This window comes from Panulirus ornatus, chromosome 44 (genome assembly GCF_036320965.1).
Source record: "Panulirus ornatus isolate Po-2019 chromosome 44, ASM3632096v1, whole genome shotgun sequence".
Taxonomy (NCBI): domain Eukaryota; kingdom Metazoa; phylum Arthropoda; class Malacostraca; order Decapoda; family Palinuridae; genus Panulirus; species Panulirus ornatus.
In genome coordinates this window covers 3,487,743-3,502,642 of record NC_092267.1, presented here as the reverse complement: position 1 = coordinate 3,502,642, position 14,900 = coordinate 3,487,743, and the positions used below count along the sequence as shown (strand labels likewise).

The 14,900-nt window shown below is 41.9% G+C and overlaps 1 protein-coding gene across 2 annotated transcripts in view; it reads right to left on the bottom strand.

Moving 5' to 3' along the window:
* Positions 1-13,084, bottom strand: part of LOC139762673 (uncharacterized) — a 188,442-nt gene extending 175,358 nt beyond the window's left edge. For both annotated transcript variants that reach the window (XR_011715755.1, XM_071687628.1), the window contains exons 1-2: positions 12,936-13,084; positions 11,102-11,256 (exon numbers count right to left, since the gene is read on the bottom strand). Coding sequence is in view for 1 of the 2 variants with exons in the window: in XM_071687628.1 (XP_071543729.1) it covers positions 11,102-11,188 (87 nt within the window). In the remaining variant the exon portion in view is untranslated. The remainder of the gene's footprint in view (positions 1-11,101; positions 11,257-12,935) is intronic.
* Positions 13,085-14,900: the final 1,816 nt, after the last annotated feature.

Genomic DNA, 14,900 nt, shown 5'->3' with positions numbered 1-14,900 from the left:
TTTGATGTACGGGTCCTAGAAGTCCAAAAATTCTTCCTTATAATGTACAGCGAGGCAATGGCACATAAAACACAACAAACATGTACCACTCTCTCCCTCTCCGGAAGGAGTTTGAGGATCTGGAGGAGTAATATCAGCGTCAGAGTGAATAGGCTTAGAGGCATGTAATGAACCGAAACCATAGCTCCCTATCTACAGCCAGACCCAACAGAACAGACCTTTTCGCTCTTCATCCCGTCCACTTCATATGCCCTGGTTCAACTAACAGTATGTCGCCCCCACGTATACCGCATCGCTCCAACCCACTATCCCATGCACGCCTTACACTCTCCTGCACGTTCAAACCTCGAACGCTCAAAACTATTTCCACTCCAGTTTGGTCTCGCCGTTGTCTTTTTCCCTTCCACGTCTAACACACACTTTTTTCAACCTCCCCACACTCATTCTCTCCATTTGAACACCCTCTTCAGCTTTCCACTATAATCGTATCATACCTTTCCACTATCTACTCTTTCAACTATACTCACGCCACACATTTCCAAAGCATTCACTCTTTTCCGTACATTTTCATCCATAACTCACGCCTTTCATCCATACAACTCCAAAACTACGTCAGTTTCAAACGAACACTATTTTGCCCTCCCAGATAACGAACTCTCTTTCCAAACATTTCTCAGTGCGTCCAGGACCTTCACCTCCTCATCTATCCTATGATTCAACTTCAGCTTCCATGGTTCCATTCGCCGCCAAGTCCACTCAATTCACTTCCTCCAAGCTTTTTCCATTCAAACTTACTAGCAAAGTAGCCTGTGTCTTTGCACTACTGAATCAAATACTGGTTTTTATTCATACTTACTCTCAACTTTCTCCTTTCGGACACACCCAAACTCACAATCCAGCCTCTACACCGCGTCACACTTGAATTTGCCACAAGCGACCTATCATCAGCTTATCCCAGCCTCGTATTCACAAACCTCAATTCACATATCCCCCTAAACCCCGACATATACAACACTAATATAACACAAACGCCCAAATAACCCGACAGGCACAAACAACAGACCTTCCAACTCTGTGAAACTCTAATCCACCAGACATACATCCACGAGAGACTGAACTTGCCAGAGAAACACATCACAATCTACCGTCTACACTACATATGTCTTTAAAACTGTTATCGAGGCCCCTCATGCCCACGATGAAGATGAGGGACAAGATAATTGGGAGATAAGTTTGAATGGAGAAAAACGAAGTGAAGAGTTTTAGATATCTGGAAGTGAATTTAGCAGCGGATGGAACCATGGAAGCGAGTCACAGGGTGGGGAAGGGAGTGAAGGTTCTGGGAGCGTTGAAGAATGTGTGGAAGGCGAGAGTTATCTCGGAGTGCAAAAATGGGATGTTTGAAGGAATAGTGGAATGATATATGGCTGCGAGGCGTGGGCAATAGATAAGGTTGTGCGGAGGAGGGTAGATGTGTTGGAAATGAAATGTTTGAGGACTATGTGGTGCGAGGTGGTTTGACCGAGTAAGTAATGAAAGGGTAAGAGATGTGTGGTAATAAAAACAGTGTGGGCGAGAGAGCAGAAGAGGGTATATTCAAATGGTTTGGTCACGTGGAAAGAACGAGTGAGGAAAGATTGACAGAGGATATACGTGTCAGAGGTGGAGGAAACGAGAAGAGGGAGACCATATTGGAGGTGAAAAAGATTTTGAGCGATCTGGGTCTGAACATATAGGAGGGTGAAGGGCACGCAAGGAATAGAGGGAATTGGAACGATGTGGTATACCGGGATCAACGTGCTGTCAATCGATTGAGCCAGGTCATGTGAAGCGTCTGACGTAAACCATGGAAAGTTTTGTGGGACCTGGATGTGGAAAGGAAGCTGTGGTTTTGGTGCATTACACATGACAGTGTGAACGAATGTGGACTATATATCATACAGAAATAGAAACAGGCAAAGAAAAAGCAGGCAAAGTCTGGTTGCAGGTCAACATCTACATTCAACCGAGCATGAAATTTCCTGGGAGGGCATTCAACACCCATGTACCCAGTTCCCACACCTCCACCTGGGACTCGTCCTTCGAATTGAGATGGGAAATCCCGAAGGAGGGATCATCCTACCATGGTATATGTTCAGGTGAGGAGGTTGAACTGTTCAAATCATTCCATGTTCGAAAAACGTCAAAGGAAAAGTAGTTTTACCTCACTATGTAAAGTATTTGTTCACGGATCGGAGTAAAAATCAATACAAGCGAAATAAGAGGCTTAGATCAAGTTTGTTGAATACTATGATAATCTTACCAACACCAAATCATACATAGACCAGCACCAAACCACTTATCTAAGCTAGATAAGTATACATCCAAATTACACCAATCATTATTTTTTTCTTCTCGTTAAGTTAATGAAACATACCACAATGAATCTTTTGTTAAGATAATCTCTCTCTCTCTAGATCAATACCCCTCAGGGATAATATTCATTAGCGGTCTCCACCATAAGCAGCTAGGCAGTGGAGCGGTTGCTTTACACTCAGCCACTCTAATTGAAAGGGTTAGATTGAAAAGTGATTTGACACGTGACCGCTTCTCACTCCACCCAGAGCCATGAATACCCGATCCGCCCTGTATCTTGCCAACAGCAAGTCTGTTAACATTAAGAAGGAAAGGAGCATGGATTCAAAGCACCGATCACCCAGTGTGCTTTTATTTGTATGAAGCTAATGCGCAACACCAGAGGATCTTAACGTTTTTATAAATGTAGACCAGTTAAGAGATATTCTTTGCCTGTGGACCATCTTCAGCATAGATCAGATCAAGAAAAGCAAACCAAATCCTTAGTAGAATTAATACATATAGTAAAATTTATCTTATGTTTTATCTTACTTTGAACCACAGGTTACGACTCCATGCATTACACATATGAAAGTGAACAGGTATATAAACGTAGGGACATAAAATGTTACTTAGTGAAGCACATATAACGATTATCTGACGTCTTGTACACACAGGCTTGCTCCAAGTCACACACAAGTGAAAAAAAAAAATAAATATATATATAGATAGATAGATAGATAAAATCCTTTAAAACACCAGTACCCAATGGCAAGATGTCTCTCTGCTTGTATACCCCTTATCAAACTTACTACTTGAGGAAAGTACTTTGTATTCGCGCTTGGAAATGATGCAGGCTCCCGTCCCACCCAGTAATGACTCGGTCTTGAGCTCACTAATCACTTCAAGAAGATATTTCCAGTCACAAATGATGGATGACGTCTCGCCTTAAGGCGTTCCTAGAGAAGAGCGACAATTTGCCTACATTTTATGAAGAATGCTTTCCCAGCTGACGCAGTCATTGGTAGGTAAATTCACCTTGTCTGAACTTCTACATAAAAAAAAAATGTTATAATACAGAACTAGAGAACGCAATGAAGTCCCTATTGCAAGAGTCATCAATGATAAACCTGTCTACCCCAAGACCCATCACCTTCCTCACATTTTCCATTAACTTCTGCGTATTTGAAGTAACCAGTCCTTTGATGGCTGGTAAATTTGCATTTCAAACTCAAATACTGGACTTCCAGCCTAACATATGATTAATGATTTTCAGTACATGAAGATTCCGTTTTCATTTTTCTAGCTAAACCACACGTTCCTTTTCAACATTTTGGTTATAACATATGACTATTCATACACATATATGATTATTCATACATACATGATTATGTATGCATTATATGTGTACGATATCAGCAGAAAATTTAGATTTCGTCAATACACTTGAGAACAGAGAATATTGTGTTTATAACAATTCAGAAATTTCCTCAGCCATCTGGGATTACGGATATCAACAAGAGACGTGGCAGAACAGCTGATTTTGCGATTACCATTTGTACGTTACGGTGAGAGTTTTACACTGTGTTGCCCCCATCTCTCTATTTTAGTAACATTTCTTTACTACTACTATACACAACAGCCTGAGCTGGGTACGCATCTATCGGCCAGAATCAAGAGAAGGATGAGGACCCAAGATGGTCGAGGGCCGGCTGCCACGCCCAGAATGTGAACCCATGCGATTTCGATCCAGGCTGTCTACCCGTGCTGACAATCAAACCAGGGAAGCCCCTGATGAATCTTTTGTGTATCAGCATAGCGTAATGTCTGCGCAAAGACAATCCGTTCACGTGATGGAGATTGAAACTCCTTAAAATTGAACTCCAGCTATAAAGAATGAATTTTTCTTGTGTGTGTGTGTGTGTGTGTGTGTGTGTGTGTGTTAGTGGAGACGAAACGGGCAAGTGACTGCCCTAATCAGGGCCATCTCATATATACATACACAAAGTGCCTGAGGATTGGCGGAATGCATGTATGGTGCCATTGTATAAAGGCAAATGGGATAAAGGAGAGTGTTCAAATTACAGAGGTATAAGTTTGTTGAGTATTCCTGGGAAATTATATGGAAGGGTATTGATTGAGAGGGCGAAGGCATGTACAGAGCATCAGATTGGGGAAGAGCAGTGTGGTTTCAGAAGTGGTAGAGGATGTGTGGATCAGGTGTTTGCTTTGAAGATTGTATGCGAGAAATAGAAAATCAGATTTGTATGTAGCATTTATGCATCTGGAGAAGGCATATATGATGAGTTAATAGAGATGCTCTGTGGAAGGTATTAAGGTTATATGGTGTGGGAGCTAAGTTACCACAAGCACTGAAAAGTTTTTATCAAGTATGCAAGGCATGTGTACGAGTAGGAAGAGGGGAAAGAGATTGGTTCCCGTTGAATGTTGGTTTGCTTTAATTATGGATGGGGTTGTTTGGGAGGTGAATGCAAGAGTTTTGGAGAGAGGGGCAAGTATGCAGTCTCTTGTGGATGAGAGGGCTTGGGAAGAGTCAGTTGTTCGTTGACGATACAGAGCTGGTGGCCGATTCGGGTGAGAAATTGCAGAAGCTGGTGACAGTTTGGTAAAGTGTGTGAAAGAAGAAAGGCGAGAGCAAATTTGAATAAGAGCAAGGTTATTAGGTTCAGTAGGGTTGAGGGACAAGTCAATTGGAAGGCAAGTTTGAATGGAGAAAAACTGGAGGAAAGGAAGTGCTTTAGATATCGGCGAGTGGATTTGGCAGCGGACGGAAACATGGAAGCGGAAGTCACAGGGTGGGGGCGAAGGTTCTGGGAGCGTTGAAGAATGAGTGGGAGGCGAGAATGTTATCTCAGAGCAAAAATGGATACTTTTAAAGGATAGTGGTTCCAACAATGTTATATGGTTGTGAGGCATGGGCTATAGATAGAGTTAAGCGGAGGAGGGTGGATGTGTTGGAAATGAGATGTTTGAGGACAATATGTGGTGCGAGGTGATTTGATCGAGTAAATAATGAAAGAGTAAGAGATGTGTGGTAATAAAAAGTGTGTGGTTGAGAGAGCAGAAGAGGGTGTATTGAAATAGTATGGTCACATTGAGAGAATGAGGGAGGAACGACTGACAGAGAATATACGTGTCAGAGGTGGAGGGAACGAGAAGTGGGAGACCAAATTGGAGGTGGAAGGATGGAGCGAACAAGATTTTGAGCGATCGGGGCCTGAATGTACAGGAGGGTGAAAGGCGTGCAAGGAATAGAATGAATTGGAACGGTATGGTATACCGGGGTCGACGTGATGTCAATGGATTGAACGAAGGCATGTGAAGCGTCTGGGGTAAACCATGGAGAGTTTTGTGGGCCACGGATGTGGAAAGGGAGGTGTGGTTTCGGTACATTACACCTGACAGCTAGAGAAAGTGAACGAATGTGGCCTTTGTTGTCTTTTCCTAGAGCTACCTCGCACGCGTACGGGGGCGAGGGGGTGGGGTGCCATTCATGTGTAGCGGGATGGCAATGGGAATGGATGAATGCAGCAAGTATGAATATGTACATGTGTATACAAGTATATGTGCATGAGTGGGCGTTTATGTAAGTACATATGGGTGGTTTGGGACATCTTTCGTCTGTCTCCTTGCGCTACCTCTCTAACGCGGGAGACAGTGACTAAGTACAATAATATATATATATATATATATATATATGAGCCTAAGACGGGTACCCAGTTTATCGACCACACCCTTGTTGAGTTGATAATGGACAAACTGTCGCAAATAGGATTCGAACCTATGCACTCGAACATTAGGAGACCCGTGAACGCGTCATTAACATTACCCCCTACACCACGGAGCTACACAGAACCTGTTGCAATGTACGGTTCACACTGGCCTTGTTTGTCAACAATAGGAAAACAACAGATAAACAAAAATAGTTTTTGATGAACGTGTGAACTCTATGTTCCAGTAATTTGAGCACATGACGTTCCCATCATTATCAATATTGCTTGTTTTTCTGTTGATGTGCGCAATATGAAATATATGATTTTAGTGTTATTGTTTACCACAGGTTCAAAGCACCAGCACCAATGTATAATTGTCATATATAAAACCTGGTGCTTTTTATGTACCTTGAATCATTTCCGTCACAATCTTTTACATAGAATATTCACTTTCACAATTTCTTGTCTTATATTCTCTCTAAACCAAAATGTTTGACTGTACATTACGTCACACGTTTCCCTTGTCGCTTTGTATCAACATCTTTTCCCTACATACTTGACGTCATGCCGCAACAGACAGCTAGAAGATGCCTCTCTGCTATTCTCTGGACTACCAACCACACTACCGAAAATTGTGTGTAATGAACCATAGCTCACTCGTGTATGTTCCACTGCATCCATTCTGGTGCAGTACAAAAATGCCACAGAGTTGCATAATGTATACTTCCAGAAATATAACTGTACTGTATGGTAATAATCACAGTGTATGTTCCGTTACTGTACCAAGTCTCCTTTAACTCAAGAAAGAAGCTTTGAATGCACTGTTGTAACACCTAACACTGCAATGCAGCCATGGGGATTTCATTGTCTTGATATAGTCACATCAAACTAGTTTTAGTTAACTGCCATTGGTTCATCTTACTTATTATAGCATTATTCACCCCCATCTAACGTCATTGCAGCTACTTTCAAAACCATCACTTGTACGTTACTATCATAACTTTTGACATTGTAGAATCAATAGTTTTGTTTCAGTAACCACTCACACGCAGTCACGGTCGCATGAAGAATCATGAGAGGTGTTTTAGACGCCAGCACCAGCCTATCATTCGTTAAGTAGCCTACACCACGAGGCCAACTTGATATCGCTACAAAACGTCGCTCATGGGCGACATTACAGCAGTCATGACTAACTGGAGGATGGGGAAACCATAATTTGCTAGTTGTGTACACAATAAGGACAGTGAAGTTAATAACGTTGGAAGTGGTTATTCATGGTCCTATATGCTCAACTCGGTCTTAATCTTTAGTTATAAGAACAGACTTCCTTTTTCAAGACGTTAAGTATGGTCAATACACTACTTCAGGTAACAAAGCCTATTACAGGTCTGGGACGCTGCCTTAATGCACCTGGTGGATGCCTCAGAGGAAAAGAAAAAGACGTTATGAAAGCCTTTCTCCATCGAGCCAGTAGGGCTTATGACAACAAAACCCAAGACCTAAAGCAGCTTTAGTCAACAACGGCTTCATTTCAAAGGCAGACAAGCAGATCCACCTCTTCTTGTACATTATAATTATGACAAAACCATCGCCAGATGTCGTCGCCTAATGAAAACAGACTAAGAAATAATTCGAAGAACCATTAAGAACGCCGAGCGCACACAACCCAACCACCAACTCACTTGGAGTCTTCAAAATAAAATACGAACGGTATTTCATCGTAGCCAACTTCATCCGGAGCTCGAAATGCCTTCCAAACCTTCCACGTTACTTACCAAGACTTCACCTGCAATGATGGAGGCGATACGATTCCTTAAAAGCATTATATATATATATACATAAAGTTAAAGCCTACATTATCCCCAGACTTATACCTGTGTATTCCCGACATGGTGTGCGCGCGCACCCAGCACACATACAAAACCACTGCAGGATCAACGCAGCGAGACTAAAGGTGATAGATAAGAATTATAGAAATACTCAAGAAATATCAGACATCAAACGTCTCCAACTCATACTTTCTTTTTCGTGATTTCTGGCGCGCAACATCGAATCTCCAAACCATCACACAGGGCTGTACGCACCACCTCTTCAGCAGAGACTCAGAAATCATGGCATACATAAACAGAGTGATATTTCTTTTGAACGAATCCAACTCGCCGTGTTCCTATTACTACCATCTGCCGACCTCACAGCCAATTCTAGTCTTCTTCCATGAAAACCTGCTCATATTCTCAACTAACATGCAATCGAGGAAGATCTCAGAGGAAGAGGACTGTTCCTACAAAGACTTCAATAGGTTCGCTCCAGCACTGGAAAGTCCACACAGCAACTGACATATCTAGGCTGTTTAACTCAAGACGAATAGACAAACTATCCGCTACCTATATATATATATATATATATATATTTCTTTTGAACGAATCCAACTCGCCGTGTTCCTATTACTACCATCTGCCGACCTCACAGCCAATTCTAGTCTTCTTCCATGAAAACCTGCTCATATTCTCAACTAACATGCAATCGAGGAAGATCTCAGAGGAAGAGGACTGTTCCTACAAAAAAAAAAAAATATATATATATATATATATATATATATATATATATATTTTTTTTTTTTCTTTCTTTCAAACTATTCGCCATTTCCCGCATTAGCGAGGTAGCGTTAAGAACAGAGGACTGGGCCTTTGAGGGAATACCCTCACCTGGCCCAATTCTCTATTCCTTCTTTTGGAAAATTAAAAAAAAAAAAAGTACAAATATATATAAGAGCCTAATCATGTGCATGGAACATCTATATCTTTTATTCTATTATACTTTGTCGCCGTCTCCCGCGTTAGCGAGGAAGCGCAAGGAAACAGACGAAAGAAGGGCCCAACCCACCCACATATACATACACGCCCACGCACGCACATATACATACCTATATATTTCAACGTATACGTATATAGACAGACATACATATGTACACGTACAAATGATACTTCTTGCTTTCATCCGTTCCCGTCGCCACCCAGCCACATGTGAAATGGCAGAAAACACATCACACAATCCTCACACCGACTCCAAGCTCATACTTTCATCTGACACCCGTCATACGAGAGCATCACAAAGTCATCACATATATCTAGAAGCAAAGATCTCTAGTCCTTCTGTCTCAAGGACTTCAACGTGTGTCATCACGGTCCTAGGTATCTCCAGAGCATATGTGGCTCAAGTCTTTGCTTTCCAAATAGCCGATTCCTTTGTTTTTTCTGCTTCTCTTTGTTCTGCAACGCACACCTTTTCTCATCATCCTCCAACTGATTTTTAGTCTTCATATTCTGTCCCCATTCAGTCTTACACATTATTCCACACTACATCAACTCTTCTCATTTATCGATTTTTCTTTTCTTTCATAGCAGACACCTGTGCATAAAAAGAAACCTATTCCTTCCCATGTCTCCAAATATTCGTAAACTTCCTAACTAACCTAGCCACGAAGGTAGTCTGGTTTAGGTATAGAGTGGGTAGGTAGTCTGGTTTAGGTATACATATCATGTGCTCCATATCCGGCCAAATGGTGAAACTTTATAAAAATTTCTCTCCATACTCAACTTTAAGGACCTTCCACCAGTTTTACTGCGAAACTGAAAATATGTTTTTCCTAGATTACCTGATCTACAGACTCTACAACACATTTAAAGTTGAGCATTTAGAAAAAAAGTCCACTAATGTTAGTTCAAATATTCATTAATATTCCACACAACATAATCAGTAATTCTATCAATATTATCAATACTCCATACGATATAACGTACTTGCAGTCAAAAAGAGAGATTATCCACACCGGATCCAAGTTAAAGCATCCTAGATCTTTCACTGATAACTCAATGAGACTGTAGCTTTGATCAATACCAATAGAGGATATTCAAATCAAAAAGTGACCCAAAATGTCTGTGGGCTACGTTTGCAGAGCACTTTCCAGAAGCTGTAATATGGTATACTTAGGAAAGTCTGGTAAAAATGAAGTAGCTACCGAAATAAATATTGTGCAAGAACAGAAGAGGTTTCCTGTCCCTTGTTTATTTAAGTTAGTAATAATGACGATTATACTGACCGGATCAGTTAAACGAATATAGTGCAATAAACGCCCACTTTCATTGAATACAATGGCCTCCCTGACACCAGGACTCGAACAGTTACAATTTGTGTGGGCGGTATAGAGCCTTTGTGGTCAGCGTTAGCTCCCACACTAATGATAGTAGTTAGAACCCTTTTGTTAAAAAGGGCATTCTATATCTTATCCCTGGGGATAGGGGGGAAAGAACACTTCCCACAAATCCCCTGCGTGTCGTAGAAGGCGACTAAAAGGGAAGGAGGGAGCGGGGGGAGGAGAAGAAATCCTCCCCTCTCGGTTTTCAATTTTCCAAAAGAAGGAAGAGAGAAGGGGGCAAAGTGAGGATATTCCCTCAAAGGTTCGGTTTTCTGTTCACGTTACTTTGCTAAGGCGGAAAATGGCGAATAGTATATATATATAATCATGCAATGTGAACAGGTAATGAAAATCACTATACCCTGAGAATCGAACCCTGAACCATCTGTGTAGCAGTCTGGTACCCTTTGTACTTTATAGTTTGGTAATGATTAAACTGCGTTTTTTAAAACTGTCAAGTTATTTTCAAGAGATATTCCGAAATTCAAATGAATTTCCTTTCCTCATCAAGCGAAATTTTTCAATCCACCATCTGCCGCAACTAAACTCTTATTTTGAAGCTTTTTAGTTCATTTCTCCGTGCTTCTGAAGCCAGACGACAAACGCCTTACTGACAAAGCAAAAAGTTGGTACAAGTGAAAAGACTCAATTTAGTAACCAGATCAAGTGCTGTGATACCAGGCGACGAAGGCCTAACTGACAGGGTGAAGAACTTGGCCCAAGTGAATGCACGACTCCTCATTCAGCAACCCGACTGAATTCTCTGAAACCAGACAAGGGAGAATGTCTGCTTCGTGCAACATCCCCCTGATAACAAGGAAATACCTCAGTAACATACCTGGGGTTCGTATATCCAGAGAGGCGTCTCGTTTGACATGCACAGTTCCCCGCCGAAGACGATGAGTTTGTCTCGGGCCTTCACCATAGAGTGCTGCTGCAGGGATGGTGGCCGCGACCCGCTGTCGTCCCGCACTTCCCTCCACGTCCGCGTCACTGCACAGAAAATGGGCAAGCAAACGGGTTAATTCCACTGTAGAAAATGGGCAAGCAAATGGGTTAATTCCACTGTAGAAAATGGGCAAGCAAACGGGTTAATTCCACTGTAGAAAATGGGCAAGTAAATTCCACTGGGGAGACCATAGTCTTCAGAAAAATTGGGTGGAAGATTCGTAAGTAGGTACGGAATCATTTAAAACCAGTTTTAGAATCGAACTTGTACCGTCCACTGGTCCACGGATGATGGCTGTGGTAGTAGTGAAGGATGATTTGTGGATATGCAAGTAGATTAGTGTAACCATGTGGTAGTCAGGGTGAATTACATAATTTGACAAGCTTTTTTTTTTGCTCATGAGAAAACAAAAAGGCTAATACAGGAGGAGGGTTATCAAAAAACAGGATGAATTATGTTTTGCAAAGGAGAAAAAAAAAACTACTATAGGAAGAGGGTTATTAAAAATAGGATGAATTACATTTTTATGACCTTTTTTGCAAAGGAGAAATCAAAAGAACAATGGTAAACAATGGTTAAGTTATATATAATGTAAAGCTGGCATAAAAAGCTTACCCCTTCCCTACACTTTAGTAACCTCTACCCGCTGATCCCCTACCTCCAACAAATATAGCGCTGACAAAACACAAATGGAAATAACCGGATAAGCACGAAACCGACGTCCCATCTCGGGCTTAAACCCAACCCAGCAGGACATACACCCACCAAACACTACACTCCCCAGACAAACACGAGTTACATCCTCCCGCTTACCGTCTGGATGGACATCACCCATCCTTACATCATAAACACAGTTCCATCATATTCCAAGACCTTCCATGTCTACGATGCAACTGCCATAAAATAAGACATCGAACACTTGTGTAACTGTCCTGCACTCTGTGCACACAGACGATGAACACATCACAACACTGCCCAACCCGAGGTCCCGATCGGTGGACGTAATCAGCTTCCTGAGATCTGCTGGACCCATACAAGGATAGAAGGGACCCCTGGCTTCAGGAAGCAAGTACAATGAGATGGTCTTAAGGCAATTCGTTGCTCGCGCCGTCTTGGCCAACATAAAATCAAAATCAGAATTTGTGCTGATGACCTACCAAAGGCAACAAGATCATACGTTAACTAGAACCTGGCGATAGAAATGCTTGTGACACCTCGCGGATGCTCGAGTATTTTGGGCAAGATAGCGAATAGAAAAAAGTACAATCAAAGTATGCACGCGCCAAGTACCAAAAATGGGGAGGTAATCTTGAAAAATCTTGGTGGAATTACGGAACTATCGTGGAAGAACCACATTGTAAAGGAGCTCTTTGTACAGAAAAAAAAAAAAAAAAAAATACTGACGAGCATATTTGAGAATCGGGAAGAAAAATGTGCATTACTGACAAATACAAGAATAGCAATCCGGTCCATGAACGGCCATGTATTTACTAAATTTGTAATACACATGTGGGACAAACTCGAATATAGCGATATTCTGTGGATCACATACTCAAATAAGCAAACCGATATAATCGACAGAAGACAAAAAAGAAATAATAAGTGCAACTAAAATAGTGCCGAAAGAAAGCGAGGGTTTTAAGGTAAGGTTGGAAAACACTGCAACTATACCTTCCTTACAATACAAAAAAAGGGTTAAAGATGTGATTCTATCATAACTTACAAGAATCTGTGATGCTATTCCACTTCCAATGTCGTACGGCTTTAGGATAAACAGGCTTGAAAGGTGTAATTACAACACGGTAGATGTATACACCAATGCTACACAATACGTTCTGATCCCCCACCGGATAACACTCCAACAGGACACTTCACGCCACGTCATCTGTATCCCAATACGCTCAAGACGCGCAACTGACAACATACAGCGCAGTGACGGCTTTCACACTGATAGGGGGCAGCACTCGCGCCCACACACTCGCGCCAGATGAAGGCAGTAATTTTTCACCTACTTGCGTTCGCACATACATACACAAACACCATAGTTGCTCTGTCCATTCATAAGGGGGTCGGCCTTGGGGGGAGGTGGTCATCCTCCGAGAACGCTGCGCCATGGGGTTGAGTCGGCGGACCTCCGATTAAACTATCTATTCTGTGTACATGTCGTGATGGAAGCCTATCCCTGGTCTGTCCTATCTTCTCGCATTCTTGGGTAAAATGCAACCGTGGATACTGTGCTGACTGGGTGGTATTTGCCGCCACGTCGGACCAACAACCACAAGTCTTTTCTTTCCATTATTTCTTATAATTATCAATCTTTATTATTATATCAAAATTATTCTTTTTTACAGAATAAGTATTTAGGAATGATGACCTCAGTCATACTTAACATAGGGTTGTAGGCCTAATGACCTTCCTCATAGGTCAATGGCCGTAAAACCCAACAAACGAACGGTGCTTTAGATATACAACTTCTTGAAAGTTGGAGCGAACATAACAAGGGAATATAAGTGGAATCTCTGAAAGGAAACAGCAAGAAGGTATGTCACGAAATACAATCTTAGCAAAAGAAGAAATTACAGTTGGAATTCGTTAAGTAAGAAAGTATCGTATCCAAGGAATTCAAATAGATTCTAAACCCTTTGGTACATATTTGGAACCACGAATAAGTAATCAAATGCACTCACATAAACACACACACACACACACACACACACACACACACACAAGCTAGGGAGTGGTTCAGAGATGGGATAACACAAGTGTAAAACTATCTCGCTGTAAAACACTAATAGTAATCACAAACACACGCAGGCTCCTGCAAAGTCGTGGTTAAGCGTTGGTGACTATGATTCACACACGGACCCGCCTCAGCAGGATTCCTGGGTGAGAAAGTCGATTCACAGCCAACTCAGTCGTTTATATTAGTAACTGGTCGATAGATAGGTACAAGGCTTCTCTTGGGGTGAGGATAAATGTATAAACATACGAGTACAGACATGGTATACATGGTTAAGAGACGGGGCAATACATGTAAAATTCTCTCCACCTAAATCACAAAAGAAATAATCACAAGGATTTGACTGCGACGTGAGTCTGTTTGCTGGTGATGTCATGGTCAAGAGGGAAGTGAAAATCGAAAAGGATCCCATCAACATCAAATGGTGTAGTGGTTATCACTGCTGACCATGAAGCATTCTCGAGCGAAAAGGGGACGAGCACATAGGTGCTAATCTTAGCTACGGCAGTTGGTCCACACGTTACTGACCAGCTAAAAGCTACAGAGTCCGTCATTTCAGGACAGGAGGAATGCGTCACCCTGACCTGGGTGAGACGAATCAGACGAGCGCAACCTGACCTCAACGCCACACCGGGACAATAACGGTCCCGCCTGGTCCAACTTCGTGTATTTAGTGATGGATTGTTTATATTCCTATTTATTTCTATTTAATCATTACACTTAATCGCCATCTTCCGCGTTAGCGAGGTAGCGCAAGGAAAGAGACGAGGGATGATGGCCCAACCCATTCACATACACATATATGCATAAACGCCCTCACACGCACATATACAGACCTATACATTTCAACGTATACACACACATACATACACAGGCATATACATATATACACATGTACATATTCATACTTGCTGCCTTCATCCATTCTCGTCGCCACCCCGCCACACA